General features: G+C 42.5%; 1 protein-coding gene across 1 annotated transcript; it reads right to left on the reverse strand.

The window, feature by feature from the left end:
* Window positions 1-387: 387 nt before the first annotated feature.
* On the reverse strand, window positions 388-19655 carry RNF103 (ring finger protein 103). The gene is made up of 4 exons (XM_069856513.1): window positions 19394-19655; window positions 16347-16486; window positions 5203-5318; window positions 388-2520 (listed from the first exon to the last, which is right to left on the reverse strand). The coding sequence occupies exons 1-4, from the start codon at window positions 19617-19619 to the stop codon at window positions 942-944; spliced, it is 2061 nt and encodes a 686-aa protein (XP_069712614.1). The 5' UTR covers window positions 19620-19655; the 3' UTR covers window positions 388-941.

A 19655-nucleotide genomic window follows, 5' to 3' on the forward strand; every position in this document is an offset into this window, starting at 1 on the left:
TAAACAATACACTCAATTTTTCATGGCATCCAACCACCATCCTATCTCCAAGAAATCAGAATTTTCTTCAAAATACCAGCAGTTGGAATCTGGCAATTTTAATCTCCTCAAGTCTCTTTTGTCACCGCAGGACAATATTCTGCTACTTCACAATGGTTTACATTAAGTCTGTGGAGGGGCTACCCAAAAGTAGATGTCTGCAGATTAAGGTGCTCGAGAGACAGAAAAGGGTCTCCTCTGACCAAGCAGTTTGCAACCAATTGGAAAACTACTGGGCAAGCAGAGAAACACCTCAATATAGAGGACTTGGAAAGGAAACACCCAGTGAAACACCATCACCTTCTGTTTGCCCAGTGGCTAACTGTGGAGAGGATTTATTAGTCACAAAAGCTGTGTTATATTTTTATTGTCTTCACAGATAAATCAGACCAGCAAGACATCCTTAACCATACACACAAAATATTTATCAAAACAATTAACATTACAAATCTCCTTTTAAAATAATTTATTTCACTGATTTAGTTTTGAATGGTACTGTCTTACAACATACATTACTCAACAAAGATGTGCTGAACAGACTCGGAAATAAGAAACACTTAAATTAAGCAACGGTCTCCGATTAGAATTCCAATTTCACCCACATCCTAACTTGTAAACGTTTGCTGGAATACCCTTCTGTTGGAGGCTTCATTTTTGTGCTTACAAAAACAGCATTGAGTTTCCAGATGTTGAAAAGAAAAAGTTATCGTACGATAAGTATGCATTCAGTTCAACATACAAGGCAACCAAATGATTCTGTCGTTAACGTTAGCATCATGTATATTTTAGTTCACTGCACTAACATTTAAACTAAAACTTCAAACCACATAACCTTTAAGTGACTAACATTTAAAAGGCAAGCAGTAATATCCTGAAAGCTTACGAAGGACGTCGGCACACAGCTAGGATGGGGTTTCATTCGACAAAGGCTGCGGATGTGTGTATGGCTGCTTTTTTTTGTACGAAGCCCACCTGCAGACGGGGCAGCAGTGTCGCCCGCCGGCCAGCCACATCACGATGCAATTCTGGTGGAAGACGTGGCCGCACGGCAAGCCCATCAGCAAACATCCATCTGCAAAATTTTCTAGACACACAACACATTCTGTACAGTGCAACATCTCAGAGGGCCAAGCTGACCAATCTGGCTCCATGTCACCTGCCGTGTTGCACGAGCCGTAGGACCTTGCTTTCCATTCGTATGGCTCGTGATGACGGTATCTGTTGGCACACAAACAGGTCTCAGCGCCGCACCGAGGCTCTCCCTCACTGCACCTATGAAACGTGGTTAGCTCATCGTCCTCCGACACTTCTTTTTCACTGCTGAAGACCTCCTTGCTTTCACTGTCAGAGTCACTGTCGCTGTCTTGAAAGGTTTCTGGCATTTCCTCATCAGAATGAATGCCAAGGCATTTAAACCTCCACATCGGTAAGTTTTTTATGTAATCGGTTGGTATCAGAGGGTGAAGCCAGAGATCGGGGAAGGCCAACCGCTCCAAGAACAGATCCGGGTCATCGTCCCAATCCGAATCAAAAGGAAAGTGTTGAAACGAAGCAATAGGATGAAACAGGTAGCTGGTGTACCAATCCCACAGGCTTGACAGCCACTCGAGATTATTAGCATTTACTTCATCGGTGTTGTTATTGCGCCTTCTTTTCTTCTCAAAGTAATCAATTAGTAAACCATGACCGAGGTACGTGCTGAGGAAGAGGGCTGGATGTGAAGAGTAGAACATCCAATCGGCTCTCACCCAAGAAGCCAAAGTAGTTGTGTTAGAGTACCTGAAGAGTTTTAAACTGTACTCATAAAAGCTGTCTAAGTAGGGTAGTTGCAAAAAACCTAACACAGGTAGCCAGGAGATTATTAATAATGAATTATACGTCCCTAAAGTGCTTATAAGAACCACAAAACGCTTTATAGTAGCGCCTTGTGTAATAAACAGGTCCATCCAAGCCATCAGATTAACCAAAACTAAGCTTAAAACAAATAAATCATTAACTTCTGGCTGCAATGAGCGCAAAAATGTGTCCATGGCACGTAGCGATATAAATTCACCAGTGTTATTTCCATATCTGTAAATCCCCTCAGGAGTCCTAAGTATGTACGACGGTGTCTTGTAGATACCAATTTCTGCCATGTAACTTTTATTGTCCCAATTTTCCACGTTCACAAAAATAAACTCTACTCTTCCAGTAAATTTTACGCTTAGTGCAGAGAAGAACGCTGGAGGCTGGTCGAGGTTGGCAAACAGGTATATTTTCACGCGGTACTGGTCGCTTTTGTTCCATTCTTCTTTCAAATGTTCGGAGTTGTAGATGGTTTTGATCCGAGAAGCGGCATGGGCTGTGATCCATTTGAAAATGTGCTCCACTTCGATTTTGCGCCCGCTGTATTCCTTAAGCATTACTTTCCCCTTGGAGGTACTGGTTTGCGGAACAGACATAATGAGGGTAGATTTCAGCCAACCCCTCCTCCTGCAGTATCTACAAAGAGAACGGCAGGTTAGATTGTAGATTTCCATACCCCTGCAATCATAGAACTGTTTAGGTTGGAAAAGAGCTTTAAGATCATCAAATCTAACCATAAACTGAACAACGCCAAGTCCATCACTAAGCTGTGTCCATAGCCAGGTCCTTAAATTTCTGTTATGAGCCCAAAAATGAGACATGCTAAGCACCTGGGAATCTTTATACATAATAGTAAGAACTATGGACACCCAACATTCTCTTGGCAAAGCCTACTTATTCTTACATTTGTTATCTACCTTACAGAAACGTTAGAGAGGTACACATTCGTAAACCAGGAAGAGGAACAGTGTTAATTTTCAAAGGTCATTATAGTAAATTAGGCCATACAGTCATTCACATTTTGTAATTGGAAAAATACACAAGTTGACTCTTCAATATCATAGAGCTCTAGAATGGTTTGGGTTGGAAGTGACCTTAAAGATCATCCAGTTCAAACCCCTCTGCCACTATACCAGGCTCCTCAAAGCCTCATCCAACCTGGCCTTGAACACCTCCAGGGATGGGGCATCCACAGCTTTCCTGAGCAACCTGTGCCAGCATCTCACCACCCTCATTGTGAAGAATTTCTTCCTAATGTCTAATCTAAATCCTCCCCCTTCCAATTTAAAGCCGTTCCCCCTTGTCCTATCACTCCATGCCCTTGTAAAAGTCCCTCCCCAGCTTTCCTGTAGCCCCCTTCAGGTACTGGAAGGTCACTATAAGGTCTCCCCAGTGCCTTCTCTTCTCCAGGCTGAGCAACCCCAATTCTTCCAGCCTGTTCTCGTATGGGAGGTGCTTCAGTCCTCGGATCATCTATAAAGCTTTAGCACTGCAAGCTATTTTAGCTTGGCCTTCCAGCCAAGGAGGCAACCACTACAGTATAATTCAATGTCCCACAGTTCTCATGAGCATGCAGACAATCTTCCCAGTGCTTTCTTCTACCCTAGTTTTGCCAAGCAGCAGTAGGGTGAAGTTTAGAAGACACTGGTCTGTTTGCAGTTGCTTTAGAGAAGCTGACAAGTGTCTAGTTCTTACTGGGTCCCATTTTAGAAGGCTGCAGACAGGTTGAGGTGGGGTGAGACAGCTCACCACAAAACCCACCAAGGAGGAGGCAGACACATGCTGCTGGATGATTTGGGCTAAAAGAACACCCCACTGTCCAGCAGGCAGAGTGCTGAGATGGGAAGGACTCCAAATCCACACTAAAAAGTCAAGGCTGAACCGTGAGTCATGGTCCAGACCGCAGCAACTATGAGACTGGTGACTCAAAAGATGCTTCCTCTCATACATCTTTTGTGTCAGCATCACTACACCACCCAATCTACCTAGTCCTTCTTTTGTGAAATGTCTGGCAAGTTTCAACAATCAAAACATTAAAGAGCCAATGCGCATGCAAGCTGATACCGAGAACCCAGCACATGGAAACTGGGGCCATCAGCCTCTTACCTATGTTTGTAGAAGTAAAATGGTAAATGAAATTGGTACCTGGTTTTGGTCTCTCAGTATATATTTAGACAATTACAACTCAGGAATCTGAACGTAACATTTTTCAGAAGCCATAAGATACTACCCTTCCAATCACAGACTCATAGAATGGTTTGGGTTGGAAGGGCCATTAAAGAACACCTAATTCCAACCCAATAAAGGTATCCTGACTACTATAGTGTGCAGTGTTTTGAATTTTAGCTGCAATCTGATGAGAACTATTCAATAAAACAGTTACTGTATTAGGAAAAAATTAATTTAAATAAAATCTAATATTTGATCATAACATTAAGAGTCATTAGGAGCTGTGCAAAGAGAAACACTGCCAAATTTTTAAGATGTTCAAATACCAGTGTTTTGATTATACAAGACTATTTGCATAAGCACTGCGAATTCTAAGAATGCTCTCTTATGATTAACTTTAAGATTTCTGTAAACATCGAGGACTTAAGCTGTGTCAGGCGTGTATATCCATACACAGCACTGGAACTCTAGACTAAGTTTCCTGTCAAATGAAGCAAATGCTTCCAACAAAACACTAAAAAGAAAATCATTTTACAACAGCACAGAATTATTAACAACTTATTTGGCTCTGCTCTTCTTCCTTGTTCAAAATCATAAGCAAACAACAGTGAAACTTGCAGAGCACACTGTATGTTGTCAAAGGGTGTGTGCAAGTTTATATATAAACACACACATTTGTCAGGGAAGAGGATTTGTCAGCATTCCCTAGATGCAGGCACCGTTTGCAAGGTTCACGCTAACCTGTGTTCCTCCTTTCCAGATGGCAATGTAACAACTCTGCAGCTGATACAGTTCTCTCTCACACCGGCTATATATATTCGGCTTTGTCCTAAGCAAGCACAGTTCTTGTCCCCAAATGCCTGGAGTCTAAGGCCAGATTCTTCTGTTCATTCCCTTCCATTGCCGCATTACACTCCACGCAGTCTAATTGTGTAGTTCCCACAGGATGCTTGAGGAAGCTACAGATCTGCATTTATGAGGCTGATAAATAATATAATGGAGAATTCTGAACAGAATTTAGTAGCGAATAAAACATGAATGAAGCCACCTTCTGTCACAGCTACTTTTACAGCACAGCAAGCCTGGCTGCCAGAACACAGCTGAGCCTTAAGATATTCCTGGATTAAAGATAATCCTTTAAGAATATACCTGGGGTCACTGGAACAGTTAAAAGTGCCAGTACGGATGCCAAATCTTGATACTTTCTTCACCATTTTCTCCCAATGGACTTTACCCACCAGTGGGCTTCTGTCGTTTGCTATGACCTGTTGCCAAAAGGAAATAATAATTCAGTGTCACACTTAGTTTGCTTCCCGAAACAAAGAGCAATTTTCGTGAAAACCGAGATCTATTCACCCTCGATACTGTTTTCCCCTTCTCTTAGGACAAATAGTAAGTATATAAAAGTGGTAGTTGTACTAAATGGAGAGTGAAGCTTTAAGACAGAAATATAGTCTCTGCAGAAAGGCAAAAGTACATCATTATTTGAAGTCCCCGTTAAGATACTAAAATCACTGGTAGTTAATAAAAATCTTGGGAAAATAACAAAACTGTCATTAACCAGTTCAGAGTAGGGGAGAAAAGAAGAGGGTGCAGCAGGTTTCTCTTCTTCACAGTAGAAAAATCCATTCCTTTATTATGTTTCTCCATGAGAAGTTACACCACACCAAAGAAATGTTGACTCAGAGCAAGTAAAATGACTTGGAACGCATGTACCTGGTAACAACTGCTTCCAAGCAGAGGAAACTAGTGATTAAACTCTGAGATAATGCCTAAAAATCTAGACTCCTCCTAACTTTGCCAATGACTTGCTCTGTAACTTCAACTGACTGTTCTACCAACTTCAATGTCCCACCTGCCATTTCAGGATGATAATTCACTGCGATATATCCCAATATCTAATTTGTTCTAACCTAGTGTGTTAGAGAAGTACTTCACGTTACCTAGGCATAAGCTTCTACAGAGATAAATGACAAAGAATAAGCACTCATCCTCAGACTGAAAACTGTAAAGGGATGGGGGGGGAAAAAAAGAAAGAAAAAGAGCTTGCCTGCCCGTGTTTGACAGGTAATTTTGTATGACATGACTGATCATGCATTATTCCATGAGCCATCGCAGTTTCTATTTTAGGAATGCCTCACGTGCTTCTGCAGGCTGACTGGTAACCACTTCAAATACATTTTTAAATTAAGTTTTGAAACATTCATTTGTTACATATTTGTTTACCCACCATTAAACTTCTCCCAATCGTTTTCTGACTTAATAACCTGAAATGTCAGCTTCCCTCTGGAAGTTTGGTTGTCACCACGATTAACAGTTCTCTATGTAAAAGCTGAGACACAGAGCTGGAAAGCACGTCTGGCCTTTGAGACTCAAAAAAAAAAAAAAGATCTGCTTTGTACTAAGCAGCATCCTCTCAGAAACTAAAAATTAAACTGGAGTTACAGATTACACTCCCATTCCGCTGAGGCCAACATGTTTAAATAAAACCAGAGGTGAACATCTAGATAAGAGTCCTTCAGGTTATTCTCAAAACACACAAATCACACAGAAAAGCCTTTTGGATTCACTAAACATAACCTTCAGGCACTGAGACAACCAACTGGGAAAACCTGCCATACGACTGAGGCTTCTTGACATCACCCAGTGTAACTGAGGCAATTACTCTGGACACTTTAAACTTCTTGCTTTCATGTACTTCAACTAAAAAGAGACCACGTTCCTGGAGACACCTTAACCCAGTTTATCCTCAGAGCTACTACAGCGTGATAAATGCATCCAACGCAGGAAGGAATCACTGTTTTATCAGTAAGTATAAAAGTAAAATGCTGATAACTGGATTATTCTTTGGTATAAGTACTCAGAGATCAGCTGCTTCCAAAATTGAACACGCATGTTCTGAAAAGGCCTAGCACAGTTTTTGGGAGCTTGATAATCTTACGTGCAAGAGAACCAATCCTGCTTGGCTATTCCTTCTCTCTGACACTGCAATATTCACTTTCAGCATCCAGAGGAGAGTTGTTGCAAACACAGACACCAGCACGTGTTACTGTCATCTGCTTGTACTGGTGGATTTTTTAACACCAGTTTAATTCCCTTCCCACAAAAAAAAAAAAAAAAAGACCTTCCTCTTGGGGAGAGTTATTTATACTGTAGAACAACAGAACTAGCAGTTTATATGTTGCAACTAGGTAGAGAGAACCTACTATGACTTTGCACACTGAAGCTTCATAAAATGTCTTGGGCTCACGCTTTTTTTTTTTATGCCATTATGGCAAAAGAAAACCTCTCCAAATAAACACGTCCACTGCAGCTGTTCCTGGCAGACAACACTCACTTACAGCACCGGGAGTTCACTGCACAGAGGCAAGGGTCTGTATTTTGGAAGGCAGTAACTGTCTCTCTGGATGAGAGTCTGAGAAAATACTGCAGGTTAAGCACTCTCAAAGTAATTAAATTTAAATTAAAGATAACTCACAAACACTTGTAACAGATTTTATTTCAGGAGTGCGAATTTTGATAAGCTAAGAAATTTAGCTAAAAAACCTGTGACTGAGGAGACCAGGAATTTGAATGCAGAAGAGGCCTGGAAGTTTTTCAAGTCTAAGGTGTTAAAGCCATTTCTATTTTAAGCAAGCTGTCAAGTCCTACGCTTCTTCCTAGCAAGCACTTCCAAAAAGATAGTGGAAATGGTTTGAGAATCCACAAGGAATGAAAAAAAGGTCAAAAAGAAGAGCTAGCAAAGAAAGATAGGCAAGAAGTAAAAAAAAAAATGTAAGGAAAAATAAGCATTTCAAATCAGACTGTACAAAGAATATTACAAGCTGCACTGAAAGGTTTTTCATAAGAATAGAACAAGGTGGAAAGCAACAGTATCGCTATACAATAGAGACAGGATGCAAATTTAAGGTAATCTTCTTCTTAAAATTAAATTAACGCCTTGACTTGGTTTTCAGTGAAGAGGAGATGGCTGGACATGGAGAGGTTACAGAAAGAGACTGGATCACCTGAAGATGGAATCAAAACTCAAATAACTTAAATCTGTTCAATGACACGGATCTTGTTGGAACAAGTCCATAGGAGGCCATGAAGATGATTAGAGGGCTGGAGCACCTCCCATACAAGGACTGGCTGAGACAGCTGGGACTGTTCAGCCTGGAGAAGAGGTTGTGGGGAGACCAGTGCAGTGATAGGACAGGAGGTAATGGTTTTAAGCTGAAAGAGGGGAGATTTAGGTTAGGTATTAAGAAGAAATATTTTACTGTAAAGGTGGGGAGGCACGGGCACAGGTTGCCCAGGGAAGCTGTGCCTGCCCCATCCCTGGAGGTGTTCAAGACAAGGCTGGATGAACAACTGTTCCAGTCTCTTCCAACCCAAACCATTCCATGAATTTCATGCACTTATATCAGAGTAAGCAGGTAATCTCCATCCCAGAACTGTAATACAAGGAGCACACAAAATTACAAATGAATCCACAATTATTTCTTACAAAACTCCTGTCAGACTAATTTGCGTTTTGACAGGAGAATAACAAGTTAGTATCTATATTTAAGAGCAAATGAAAAAATTATCCCTCCAGTTTGATCTCTACGGTATGCAGAACTATAGAACAAATTTTACAGGTGCAGACATGGTTGAATATTTCACCCCTTTCCAGCAAGGAGTTACGAATGATGTATGATTCCCAATTAAGTTGAGAGCTAAAAAAAATATCCATCCATCTTTTCCTAGAGGAAAAAAAAAACCATGTTTGAAGAGAAAGGGAATGTAGTACCCTCTCTGTAGTTTGGTAGGGTATCATGCACTGTGCCTGTTCATGAGGACTAGAGAGAAGCTTTTATACTGAGTAGAAAAAAAGAAATGTTTTAGTGAGTAAGAAATTGTCTAAGGCAAGAAAAACATCAAAATGCCAGAGAGGTTCTAATAGACTTAATAGATTTACCTTAGAGCTCAGCTCAGCACATATTCCTGTTAATGCCCTTCCTGCAGAAACTTGAAGTCTCCCAAACCCACTTGTAGACGATATAAAATTGGGAAGCATGTCTTATGTACAAAAGAGGATTATAACGCCACACAGGGAGAGCTGCACAAATCTTGTAACGCGGACTGTCAGAAATTAAATTGAATTCAATAACAAACAGGACACTCGGGAGTTCATCGGTTAGAAATGGTGGTGGGAGGAAAGGCTTGGTCTGTAGTTGATTCAAAAGGATCTAGGAGCCATCAATATTAACTGGCTGTGAAATAAGCAAAGCCCAGGGTATATTAAGCCCAACAAAACAAACTGGGTGATTGACCTCCCATACTGGGAGTCGTGGCTAGAGATCAGGAATCAGAGAAACTAAAGGGTGATGTCGATTCAAGCACAACAGGAACAAATTAGCCACGAATACGCTTAGGCCAGAAGTTGGAAACAGGCTTCCAAGAAGAGGGGAGCAGCCCATGTGAGTATCACACTCAGACAACTTAGGATTCAAGAAAGACAGCAACCTATTCTAAAAACACATATTCCGTAGTCTAGCAGAGCGCTGAACTTCTCACCAAGAAGGTCATTTACACCACGTGCTTTGTTTCATTTTAAAGGAATAAAGCTCACCATAGAAGGCATCTTTTAAGAGATCAGCTAGCACAGCAGGGAAACAAACACCACATTCAGAGAAACACAAACTCTTCCAGCTTTTCCTATTATTATCTATGTTCACAATCTGCAAAATATCAGATGTCCAAGTGACAACAAGACAATGACAATAACTCAATTAATCCATTAATCATCTTAATGGGCTAAGAGAACTCAATAGGATCAGAGTAACTCTGCTGTTTAACAATCCCACATCACTGAAGAGATCTGCTCCCTAATGGACACCTAACCCAGGCCAGAGGACTGGCTCTAACTGCAGGGTCTGTATCACCATCTTCCCTCTATATATGAATTATTGGCTTCTTTAGTGAAGAAGATGCTGGAGAGAAGGCCAGGCCATCCATCACTGGAAATCCATCCACAAAATCACTCTGAAGTCACAGCATCAGTTTCTCCATTCTCCATCTGTGAGTTTTGGAGCACCACATAATAAAGCCAAAAAGTCAGGAGATTCCAAACGAACGACACTGAAATACTGCTGGTAAGTTATGCCAGCAAGACATTCAAAGCAAAAATGGAAACATGAGAATTTAGAAATCTCCGTTATTTCTACATCTTCCAACTGAGTTTTCTTGCTCAGTTCCCATAAGTACCTGAAAAGGTGGCTTCCAGATACCACAGCAAAGAAAGTTGAAATAGAATTCATCCAGGAATACATAATATGGAAATAATAGAAATCCTGATGATTTCAACAGGCATTTGCATAGGTGGCTTTTGCACTGTAAGAGCTCTCCCGACTTGGAATTAGACAGGACTGTCCCAAAAGAGGCCAACTGAGAATGCAACTAATAGAATAATTTCAATCTATTAGTTAAAATAGTCATAGTTATGACATTAAAGAAGCAATCAGACTTTCATAGAATCATAAGGTCAGAAAAGACCTTGGAGATCAGCTCCAACCATACCTGTCTACTGCTAAATCGTGTCCCCAGGCACCTCAGCTACCCGCTTTATATACACCTCCAGGGGCGGGGACGCCACCACCTCCCTGGGCAGCCTCTGCCAGTGCTTGAGAACCCTTTCTGTGAAGAAATTTTTCCTAATGTCCAAGAACACACACCCTGGAAACAGCGAGATATAAACACTTGGAAAAGGACAATGTCCGCAAGGCGCTTTGTGCCTCTCTTGCTTAATCCAAAAGTGTCAGGTACATTCCTTGATATCACAACATCTACTTCATCACTGTCATCACTGCAGCTGCTCCTTAATTTCCCAGTTACTATGAAGGGTTTTTAAAAAAATATTATATGAAACATACATTTCGTCAGTCCCATCTTTTACTGGAGTTTAAACTGAAGTGGCTGAAGGAAACACTGCTGCTGTTGAAGAGTTTGCGCAGCAATACAATACGCAAAGAGAGATTCCTGCTCTGGTACCCCAGCTGTGCTTGAGCTGAATGTGAGAGTAGTCTTACTTGAGCATCCTTCTATATTATTTAAACCAGATATCATTCAATCCCTTTTAGACAGGTTTGTAGAGATTTCGAAACAGGTCACTGCAACCAGATTTGATCTCACTAAGTTTTGAAGCTCACTCACAATTAAGAATTTCTAATATCAAAAGGCATGAGAACAACAGTTGGAGATCAAGAAATGCAGAGCAAACAACAATTCATGGCATTTCCACTCACATTATTTTAACCAATTCTATTTTCCTTCAATTATTTTCTCTGCTTTCTCCTGTGGCTCCTATGGTTAAGATACACAGAGGAAAGACATGTACTAACCACTTGATGCATAAGAAGAATTAGAGCATGATGGGGGAAAGAGCTTACACATATCCTCATAGAAAAGACACTAAAATAGGCTTAACTGGTATTTTTTTAATGGGGAATAATCCCTACAATGTACTGTGCACAACATTAGATATACCCTCTGGAATAAAAACAACACACTTAAATTGCTTCCACTCCAACAACTTGCAGCAACCCAAGTACTTTGCAGACCACGATACATGCAAGGGTAACTTCTCATGGAACTGCAACCTCTTAGACACTTTTGATTTTTGAAGAGGACATTTTAAAATCAGCCCTTAAAACTAATTGTTATTGCTTCTAACGGCCTCAGGAAACTCAAGTAACCTCAGTAACACTAAAAGGAAAAACATCCTGATGAATTGTCTGCTTTGCACACTCAACAGCCCTTGTGCCTTGCTGGTCTGATTAAGGGTCATTCCATTTGTGCTTGTTACACTGCGCCAGAGATGGGAACAAGCCTAAAAAAAGAACTCAAAGCAGAAAGAAAGAATTGAGAGATCATCACAGCACAGCAGACGCTCCGAGCTAAGGGATGCACATGTGTTTTTTTATATATAGACAAATTTCTTTTTGTGATGGAAAAAACACTCACGTTGGCAGCATCTCTCAGCCTTTACGGGATAGGAAAGAAGGAAAGAGAAAAATGTATCCAAATGACAGTGCCAAAGGCAGCTCAAGCATTGTCTAAGCTGGAATTCAGCCAGGATACCAGGTGTCAGGCACACCTGCTCATATCATAAGCACACAATTCCGAATACGCATGAACAGTCAAAATTTGGTTTTGCAGCTTAGCCACAAGGAAAACAACTCCAAACGCTCACCAAATCTGGGCACTAGGGCACTGTGACAGGCTTTAACCCACCAGAACAAAACCTAATAAAAAAGAGACACCATTTCTTGCTGCACACACACAGTTACAAGTCGCCAAAAGCAAAACTGATTTCTAACTTAAACTGGTGAGGTTGCATGTATGCAAGAATTGTCAGCCTGGTGCAGCAGCTTCCAATTCGAGATATCCAGACCCCCAGAGGTCCAGGAACTCTCCCACAGTGCCTGCAGAAGGCAAATGAGCAAAGGAAGCCTGTTATTACTGTAGAGTCCATGCACTCACTCGAAGGTTTTTAGGGTCTGTTAAAATTAAGATTAATTAAGGGATTACGTGCTTCTCATTGAACCCTTTATAACCCACAGCTGTCTTGCAGACCATCCTCCCACAGATAAAACAGGACTAAAAACATTTGGACAATTCTCATTTAGAAATCTAATTAATTACAAATGGACTGGTGGTTGCTATAGACACGGAAGAAAAGCCCACTTTTTCCAGATAACATCAGTAACTTTCTATACGACTGTCTGTACTTTTATTAATTCTGAGACATCTAGCTCTCAGTTTATTATTCAGCATTGTGTTGATGAAACTGAATTTCTGCATAGTCGCTTTCTCCTAAGAACTCACAACTGGTTCAGAACTTGTCCACGTGAATGTCTGGAGATTCTTATCTTTGCATTTCTGAGAAAGAGAGCGTGAGAACTAGATCAAAATAGGCAAAGACAGAAGACTACATCCACCACAGCATGCAAAAATAAACCACCTCAAAAATACATGTCTTTTCTCAAGGGAGGTGGGGTGATCTATGCACCAATCTGAACAGCTCAGTTAAGCTGTCAGTTACAGTCAAAGGTTGACAATAAATGAGCTTCTGTAATGAATTAACACAGATATGTGGGAAATATGAGAACTATTACATTCTGGCTGATGGCATTCTGCACCCTTGACTGGAGATGAAAGCTCTCGAGAAGGATAATGAAAGTTAAAATCAGGTATCCTATGGTAAACAATCCTGATGCACTATTGAGAAAGACATAAATACTGCATGATTTATTTTAAAAGAATGGAGTATTTCTGCTTAATTTCCTTGTAGTGAGAACGAGTGATCACCTGGCAAAGTTAAAAAGGCAAATATGAAAATTACTTCCCTGTACAGGGAGGAGGGAAGGAAGAATCACCACCATAATCCTGTAGGCACATCCTTTGCTCTGTGACTACATCACTTGAACAAGCTGAGATGCAGAACAGACTGCAGCATTCTATATCCATAATAATGTCCTTCACACCTCTACCAGACATGACCAAAACATCTGTTTTCCCACTTCAATGCCAGGAATAAAGCTCCCTTTGATTTTCTGTACCACTATGTTACAGTAGAGACTTATGAAATAAAAACAGACGTTCATTTAGATTTTAACTTCATTCAGAGGACTTTTATCTGCAGATCATTTACTGTAGGTTTCTAAAAAGTCGTAATGAATACAATATTGCCAGATGTGACAAGCTTCTAGAGACTAACCAGAGAGCATGAGCCACAGCAGAGTCTGGAAAAGCCAGAACATCACGTGTTACTCCTCTACTAACAAGAGAAGCAGCTCTAGAAACTACCACTCATGCTCCTTGCCAGCTAAAGAAGTGCAAAACAGCAGCTGGCAAGCAAGAAGAAACACAGAAAAGGAAAGGTGATGAGATCACGAGCTAATAGGAGAGAGAACACGCTGCTGCCTGTGGCTCTGCAGAAGGTCCACACAAGAACAGAGGGCACCAGTGAACAGCTACACTGGTAAACACATTACCACTAAACCTGGATGCTCTGCATGTGTTATTTCCAGAAAACAAAGAAACAAAGCCAGAAAACAGTTTCCTTGTGTATGGACTTGGACTTTCTTCAAGGAATTCATCTTGCTGGCTCTAAATGATAAGTTCACACCTGAATTTGTGTCAAACATAGCAAGAGATACTAATTGTTTCCTCTTTTTCCTTTAATTCTCTGCAGACAGCAATGGCTGTTCTGTTACCAGCCTGTGCCTCCCCAGAAATTTAATTTACATCCACTGGAAAATAAAAATCATCTTCAGAGTCTCCATCCTCCCATACATCATCATAAAGTCTTTCAAACTAACTCCACCAGCAGCCACTGTGCTAGCTGAGCCAGAGCTGTTCCTCTCCCTCTACTGCTTTCCAGCAGACCCCATAGAACAGAGATTGAGGAGCAGAACCTCAAAGAGGATCTAGAGATTCTTTCTGTTTCCCAGCTGGCAGCAACAACAGAGCAGGAGAATGCTCCAACCTTGTCTGCGGTCACCAAACCCATCCACGAGGCATCCTCACTCTCTGTCTCCTGCTTAAGCATCGAGCTGATTAATTAGCTGTAAAGTTTCCACAGGATGCCTAAAGGAGAATGGGTAAGGGAGAGCGATCAAGAATTGGAACAGGGAAATGATGATAAAAAGCAGCTTTGGAGGGATGCGGCGTAAGAAAAGAACACGGGAAACCCAGTGAAATGACACAGAGAATCCAGTGCAGGAGTTATCCAGACAAGAGTTACTGTGGGGAAGGGAGCAAATCAAAACTCGAGGTGATGAAAATTCAAAAGGCTAGACTGCAAAAAAGAAACCTGACATCTAGTGTTTTTTATTATAGAGAAACAGACAAATAGCATTCAGCAAGTAAATTATTCAGTAAATTCCACTAATTTTTTTTTTCCACAGCTATTGTGACCAAATGAATAGCTGTGCAAATACTCCCAGGATGATGACAACATTCATCACGCTCAAGTATCAAAACACAGCCTATCTGGTCTGCTATTATGAAACTAGCTGAAAATATGACTAAAATTCTGCAAGCAACAGACAACAACCACATTTTACTCTTCTGAGCCGAATGGGGAGGACGGAGGGTGTTTTCATGCCCATATTTACCAGCTAGCTCAGAGATGTGTAAACTTCCTTTCAACACTCGCTCTCTGCCTGAAGAATCCCCTTCTGTATGATTTAAACCTGAAACTTAGCTTCAATAAACTCCAAATACATCTTTCCCAAAACACAAATGTCATTTTGACTGTGAAGGTAATCTGTCCCCTCGCTGCCTATTTCAGGGTGAGATCAGACGTGGTGACAGTGCAGAGCTAATAACAGGAAGTCATTAAATCTCAATAATCTTTTTAAATAGAAGACACAAAGTGAGGAGCCCAGACAAACCAGGCGGGATAGCTGTCAACTGAACAATTAATTGTCTGGTAGGGAATTCCGATTGCCTGATGTAGCTGTTAGCAGGGAACTGATGCCTTAAAAAAAAAAAAAAATCTCTTCTCAACAGAGAAGTCAATGCAGAAAAGCATTTTTACATTTTTGTCTAATTACTCATGTTCTTAAGAGTGATGATAACTTGTTTCAGAATCCCATTTGCAAAAGTCTTTCTTTCTGTACATGTTCTCTTATCCTCACGCAGCCCTGCGGAAGAAAGCTCTAAAATAAGTGGGCCCATAAGATTTGGGGGAAGATTAACTTTAAGCTACTGGAATATGTTGCAGAAACAGCCTGCTGGTTGGGGAAGCAGCACACTGATATCCTGCCTTTGTGAAGAGCCAACAGAGACTTTAAAAGAGTCCCAAGCCCCTTTCGTAAACAGAAACTTAAACTGGTTGGGTCTGGGCGTGTAACGCATCCAAAGAGAAGAGCAACACCAGACATAGTTCTCCTGTGCCAGCTGGGAGCATCTACATGTCATTCACCCACTTCATACGTTGCACAGGCTCTTACAGTGACAGGGCCAAGCACTTGCACAGTCTGTGTGCTTCACTGTGTGCTGCTCTGCTTGTTTTCTGGTTCTGAAGTACCTGTTTTTCAAAAACCAATCCACACTAACAGGTTTTTTTCTTCCTGTCTAGGAAGTCTGTCACTGCCAGTCTTTCTTAGGTTTTTGAACAGATTTATTCCTTATCTCCCTGATGTTCATCTTTGCCTCCATCTCTCTGTTACACATTCTTACTAATGGTTAACTACCTTCATAAACTCCTCCTTTGAAAAGATGTGATAAATACATAAAAATAAATGGTCAAATATCTGTACCTGTACCAGCCAGATCCCGTCTTTTGTGTCTTCCACAAGCTCATAGAAGTGCATTTCACCACTGAAGTTCGTACTGGAAACTGATTCAGAGGCCTCTTCCTCCTTGAGAGCAGAATAAAGCTCTCCTTCCATGAGGTCTCCTGCAAAAGAGGCAATTGGAGAAATTCAATTAAAATGGCACTCAAGAAAGATCACTTGGTAAACTCTAGTAACAGTTTAACTAACTATATTTTACATGGTTGCTCAACAAACCTTTTCAGTACAAAGGTAAATTTTAAAGTTATTTCAGTTCTATGTCTAGTGACAGGACTACAAATGATTTAACTCCAGCTATCAGGCCACAGAAGACGTGGATGCTCTGCTTCTAACTTACACAGATGTACCACGCATGCAAGCGTGCACACAGAACACATGGAAAGCATCTAAACCCCACTCTCTAAAAATAACAACATTCTGTAGCCAAGAGCAATTTGTAACTTTCCTTTCATTTCACAGGAAAGTAATTTTGCAGCAACTAATTCTGCATCATCGATAATTCAAACAGAATCCAGAATTCCCAAAGAGAATCAATAATTCTGTATCAAAAAAAGTGCTGATTGTCCCAATGCAAGTAACAATCTCAAGTACAATAATTTTGCTGTTGGGTTCTGTTTGCCAAGTTGGAAAAAGTTCCCATAAACTCCAATCCCAGTGATGTAAGAACCACACAGTAAAATCATCTGATAATGTTTCCTTTGTAATCTCATTTCCTTCTCGTGCTTTGTTTCACAATCATTACAAACCCTGCTAATGACAACTGGAACTCTAATAAGAGATCTACTAAGCCTGAAGAAATGAAGTCTTGTCCAAAAAGGCTCTTTCGTTCAAAATATAAACTAAAAAGTGTTACAACTGAAACCCTTCCCAAAATTATTTTGTAGAAATTAAGGAAAAAAACGACTACAGAAGAGCACGGCAGAGCTGGTTGGTGCAAGAAACGTTTCCATGGCATCTGAAGGAGTCAGTTAATACAGTTTGTTTGGAGTGAAACACCTCCCTGCAGCGTTTGCAACCCAAACACCATGACATCATGGAAGTACCTGACAGCCAAGGAGTGGAAGGGATTGGAAACAAAAGTGAAATCGCCTCCTGCTTATTACTGCTGGAGCAGCAAAGGGAATAAACAACATAAATAAACCATGGGCAATAAAAGCAAATTAGATTTCAATGCCCAACATTAATATTAATTATTTAAGGGAACTAGCATTTTTAAGACTATGGCACTCACTGTATCCATCCAAATCCTTCTGTCCAGACACTTAAACCCCTCGCTGCGTGTCCCAATCACGTGGGGGAGAAAGAAATCCCAATCTGCAGCCCTCCGATCACCAGCCGAAGCGCAGCCGCTCACACACGCATTCTCCTGCTTGGCCGGCACGACAGCTATTACATCAACCCCATCTCCCAATCCTCAGGGCCAGCTCCCGATGACTGTTCCAGGCCAGTATCCCGACTTCCAGGACACTTCAGCCACTCCTTCCTTCCCCACTTCTCTTGTCCTTTGCTGTTCCCCACCCCTCAAAAGTTCACCTCTTTCTCCTGACTCTCCCTACTTCCAAAACACCTCCCTGCCTTCTCCCAGCCCGTCTTTCATATACAAGACCTTCTTCTGCTCCTCTTCCAAAGAAACACCACATCCTTTGGTACCAAACCTTTCTGCTCACAGGCTAGAAATCCACGGCTTCCCTCAGGACCCATCGTAAACAGCAACACCTGTCATAACACCAGCCAACAGGCAGAGGGGATCGAGGCTATGGCAGTAGCTATACCCTTTCAAACCCTCCTCTCTCTTTCTGCCTAGACACTTAAACCCCTCACTGCCTATCCCAATCACTGGAATTTCTCTCTCTCCCACATCTGCAGCCCTTTATCACCGAAGAGCAGCCACTCACACAGTTTTCCTGCTTGGCTGGCACAACAGCTATTACATCAGCCCCATCTCCCAGCCCTCCGGGCCTGATCCAGCTGCCTGCTCCAGGCCAGTATCCTGACTTCCAGGACACTTCTACCATTCCTTCCATCTCCACTGCTATTTATCATCCCCCAGAAGTCCATTTCTTCCACCCGGCTCCCCCGAAACACCTCCCTGCCTTTTTTCCAAGCCATCTTTTGCACGCAGGACCCACTTCTCCTCTTCCATCAAACAGCCGCATCCCTCAGTACTTCTCCTTCTCCTCCAGGAATTTAAATCCACAGTTTTCCTAGGATCCATTGTGACCTGTCACAGCATCAGTCAGGGGATGTGGAGGGGACACACAGGAGACGGAGGAAACACGCCAGTGGGTCTATTTGGATTCTCTGCTCCCAGAGGAGCAACTGCTGCAGCTCCTCAGTAAGAGCCATAGAATGGTTTGGACTGGAAGGGACCTCAAAGATCACCCAGTTCCCACCCCCCGCCATGGGCCGGGACACCTCCCACTGGATCAGGCTGCTCAAAACTCCCTCCAGCCTGGCCTGGAAGACCTCCAGCGTTTCCCAGTGACCCCAGACAATCTCGGCCTTCCCTGCGCTGCTGGTTTTACCGTCACCGCCCCCGGGCTTCTCCCCTCCACCCTCTCCTCCATTTCGGCCGGTCCTGGGCGCGGGGCCACCCGCCTGCTCCCCGCATCCACCCCGGGAATCATGGAATCATAGAGTCATGGAACCATGGAACGGTTTGGGTTGGAAGGGACCTCAAAGCCCACCCAGTTCCAACTCCTCTACCATGGGCAGGGACTCCTCCCACTGGATCAGGCTGCTCAAAGCCTCATCCAACCTGGCCTTGAACTCCTCCAGGGATGGGGCAGCCACAGTTTCCCTGGGCAACCCGTGCCAGTGCCTCACCGTGAAGAATTCCTTCCTAATATCTCATCCGAATCTCCCCTCTTCCAGCTTAAAACCATTCCCCCTCGTTCCAACGCTGCACTTCCCAACGAGGAGCCCCTCCCCAGCTTTCCAGCCCCCCACGGTGCAGAATTCCCTCCTCCCTCCCCGGGGTGAAGGGCACCCCCCCAGCCAACACCCCGTACCTGACTTCTCCACCAGCTCCCGCACATCTTTCTTCTCGGGCAGCCCGGAGTGCCCCAGCCCCCGGCACTCCAGGATGGTCCGCAGCTTCCTGAAGCTCAGCGCCACCGGGTCCACCAGCTGCGTGGCGAGGAAGCCGCTCTCGTACCACGCCACGGCCTCGAACACCCTGGCCATCACGAACAGCGCCAGGAAGTACAGGAGCAAGCAGCACAGCTTCACCCACATCTTTCCCGCTGGACGAGGTGGGAAGTGGTGGCGGGG

Source organism: Phaenicophaeus curvirostris, chromosome 4, assembly GCF_032191515.1.
Source record: "Phaenicophaeus curvirostris isolate KB17595 chromosome 4, BPBGC_Pcur_1.0, whole genome shotgun sequence".
NCBI classification, from domain to species: domain Eukaryota; kingdom Metazoa; phylum Chordata; class Aves; order Cuculiformes; family Cuculidae; genus Phaenicophaeus; species Phaenicophaeus curvirostris.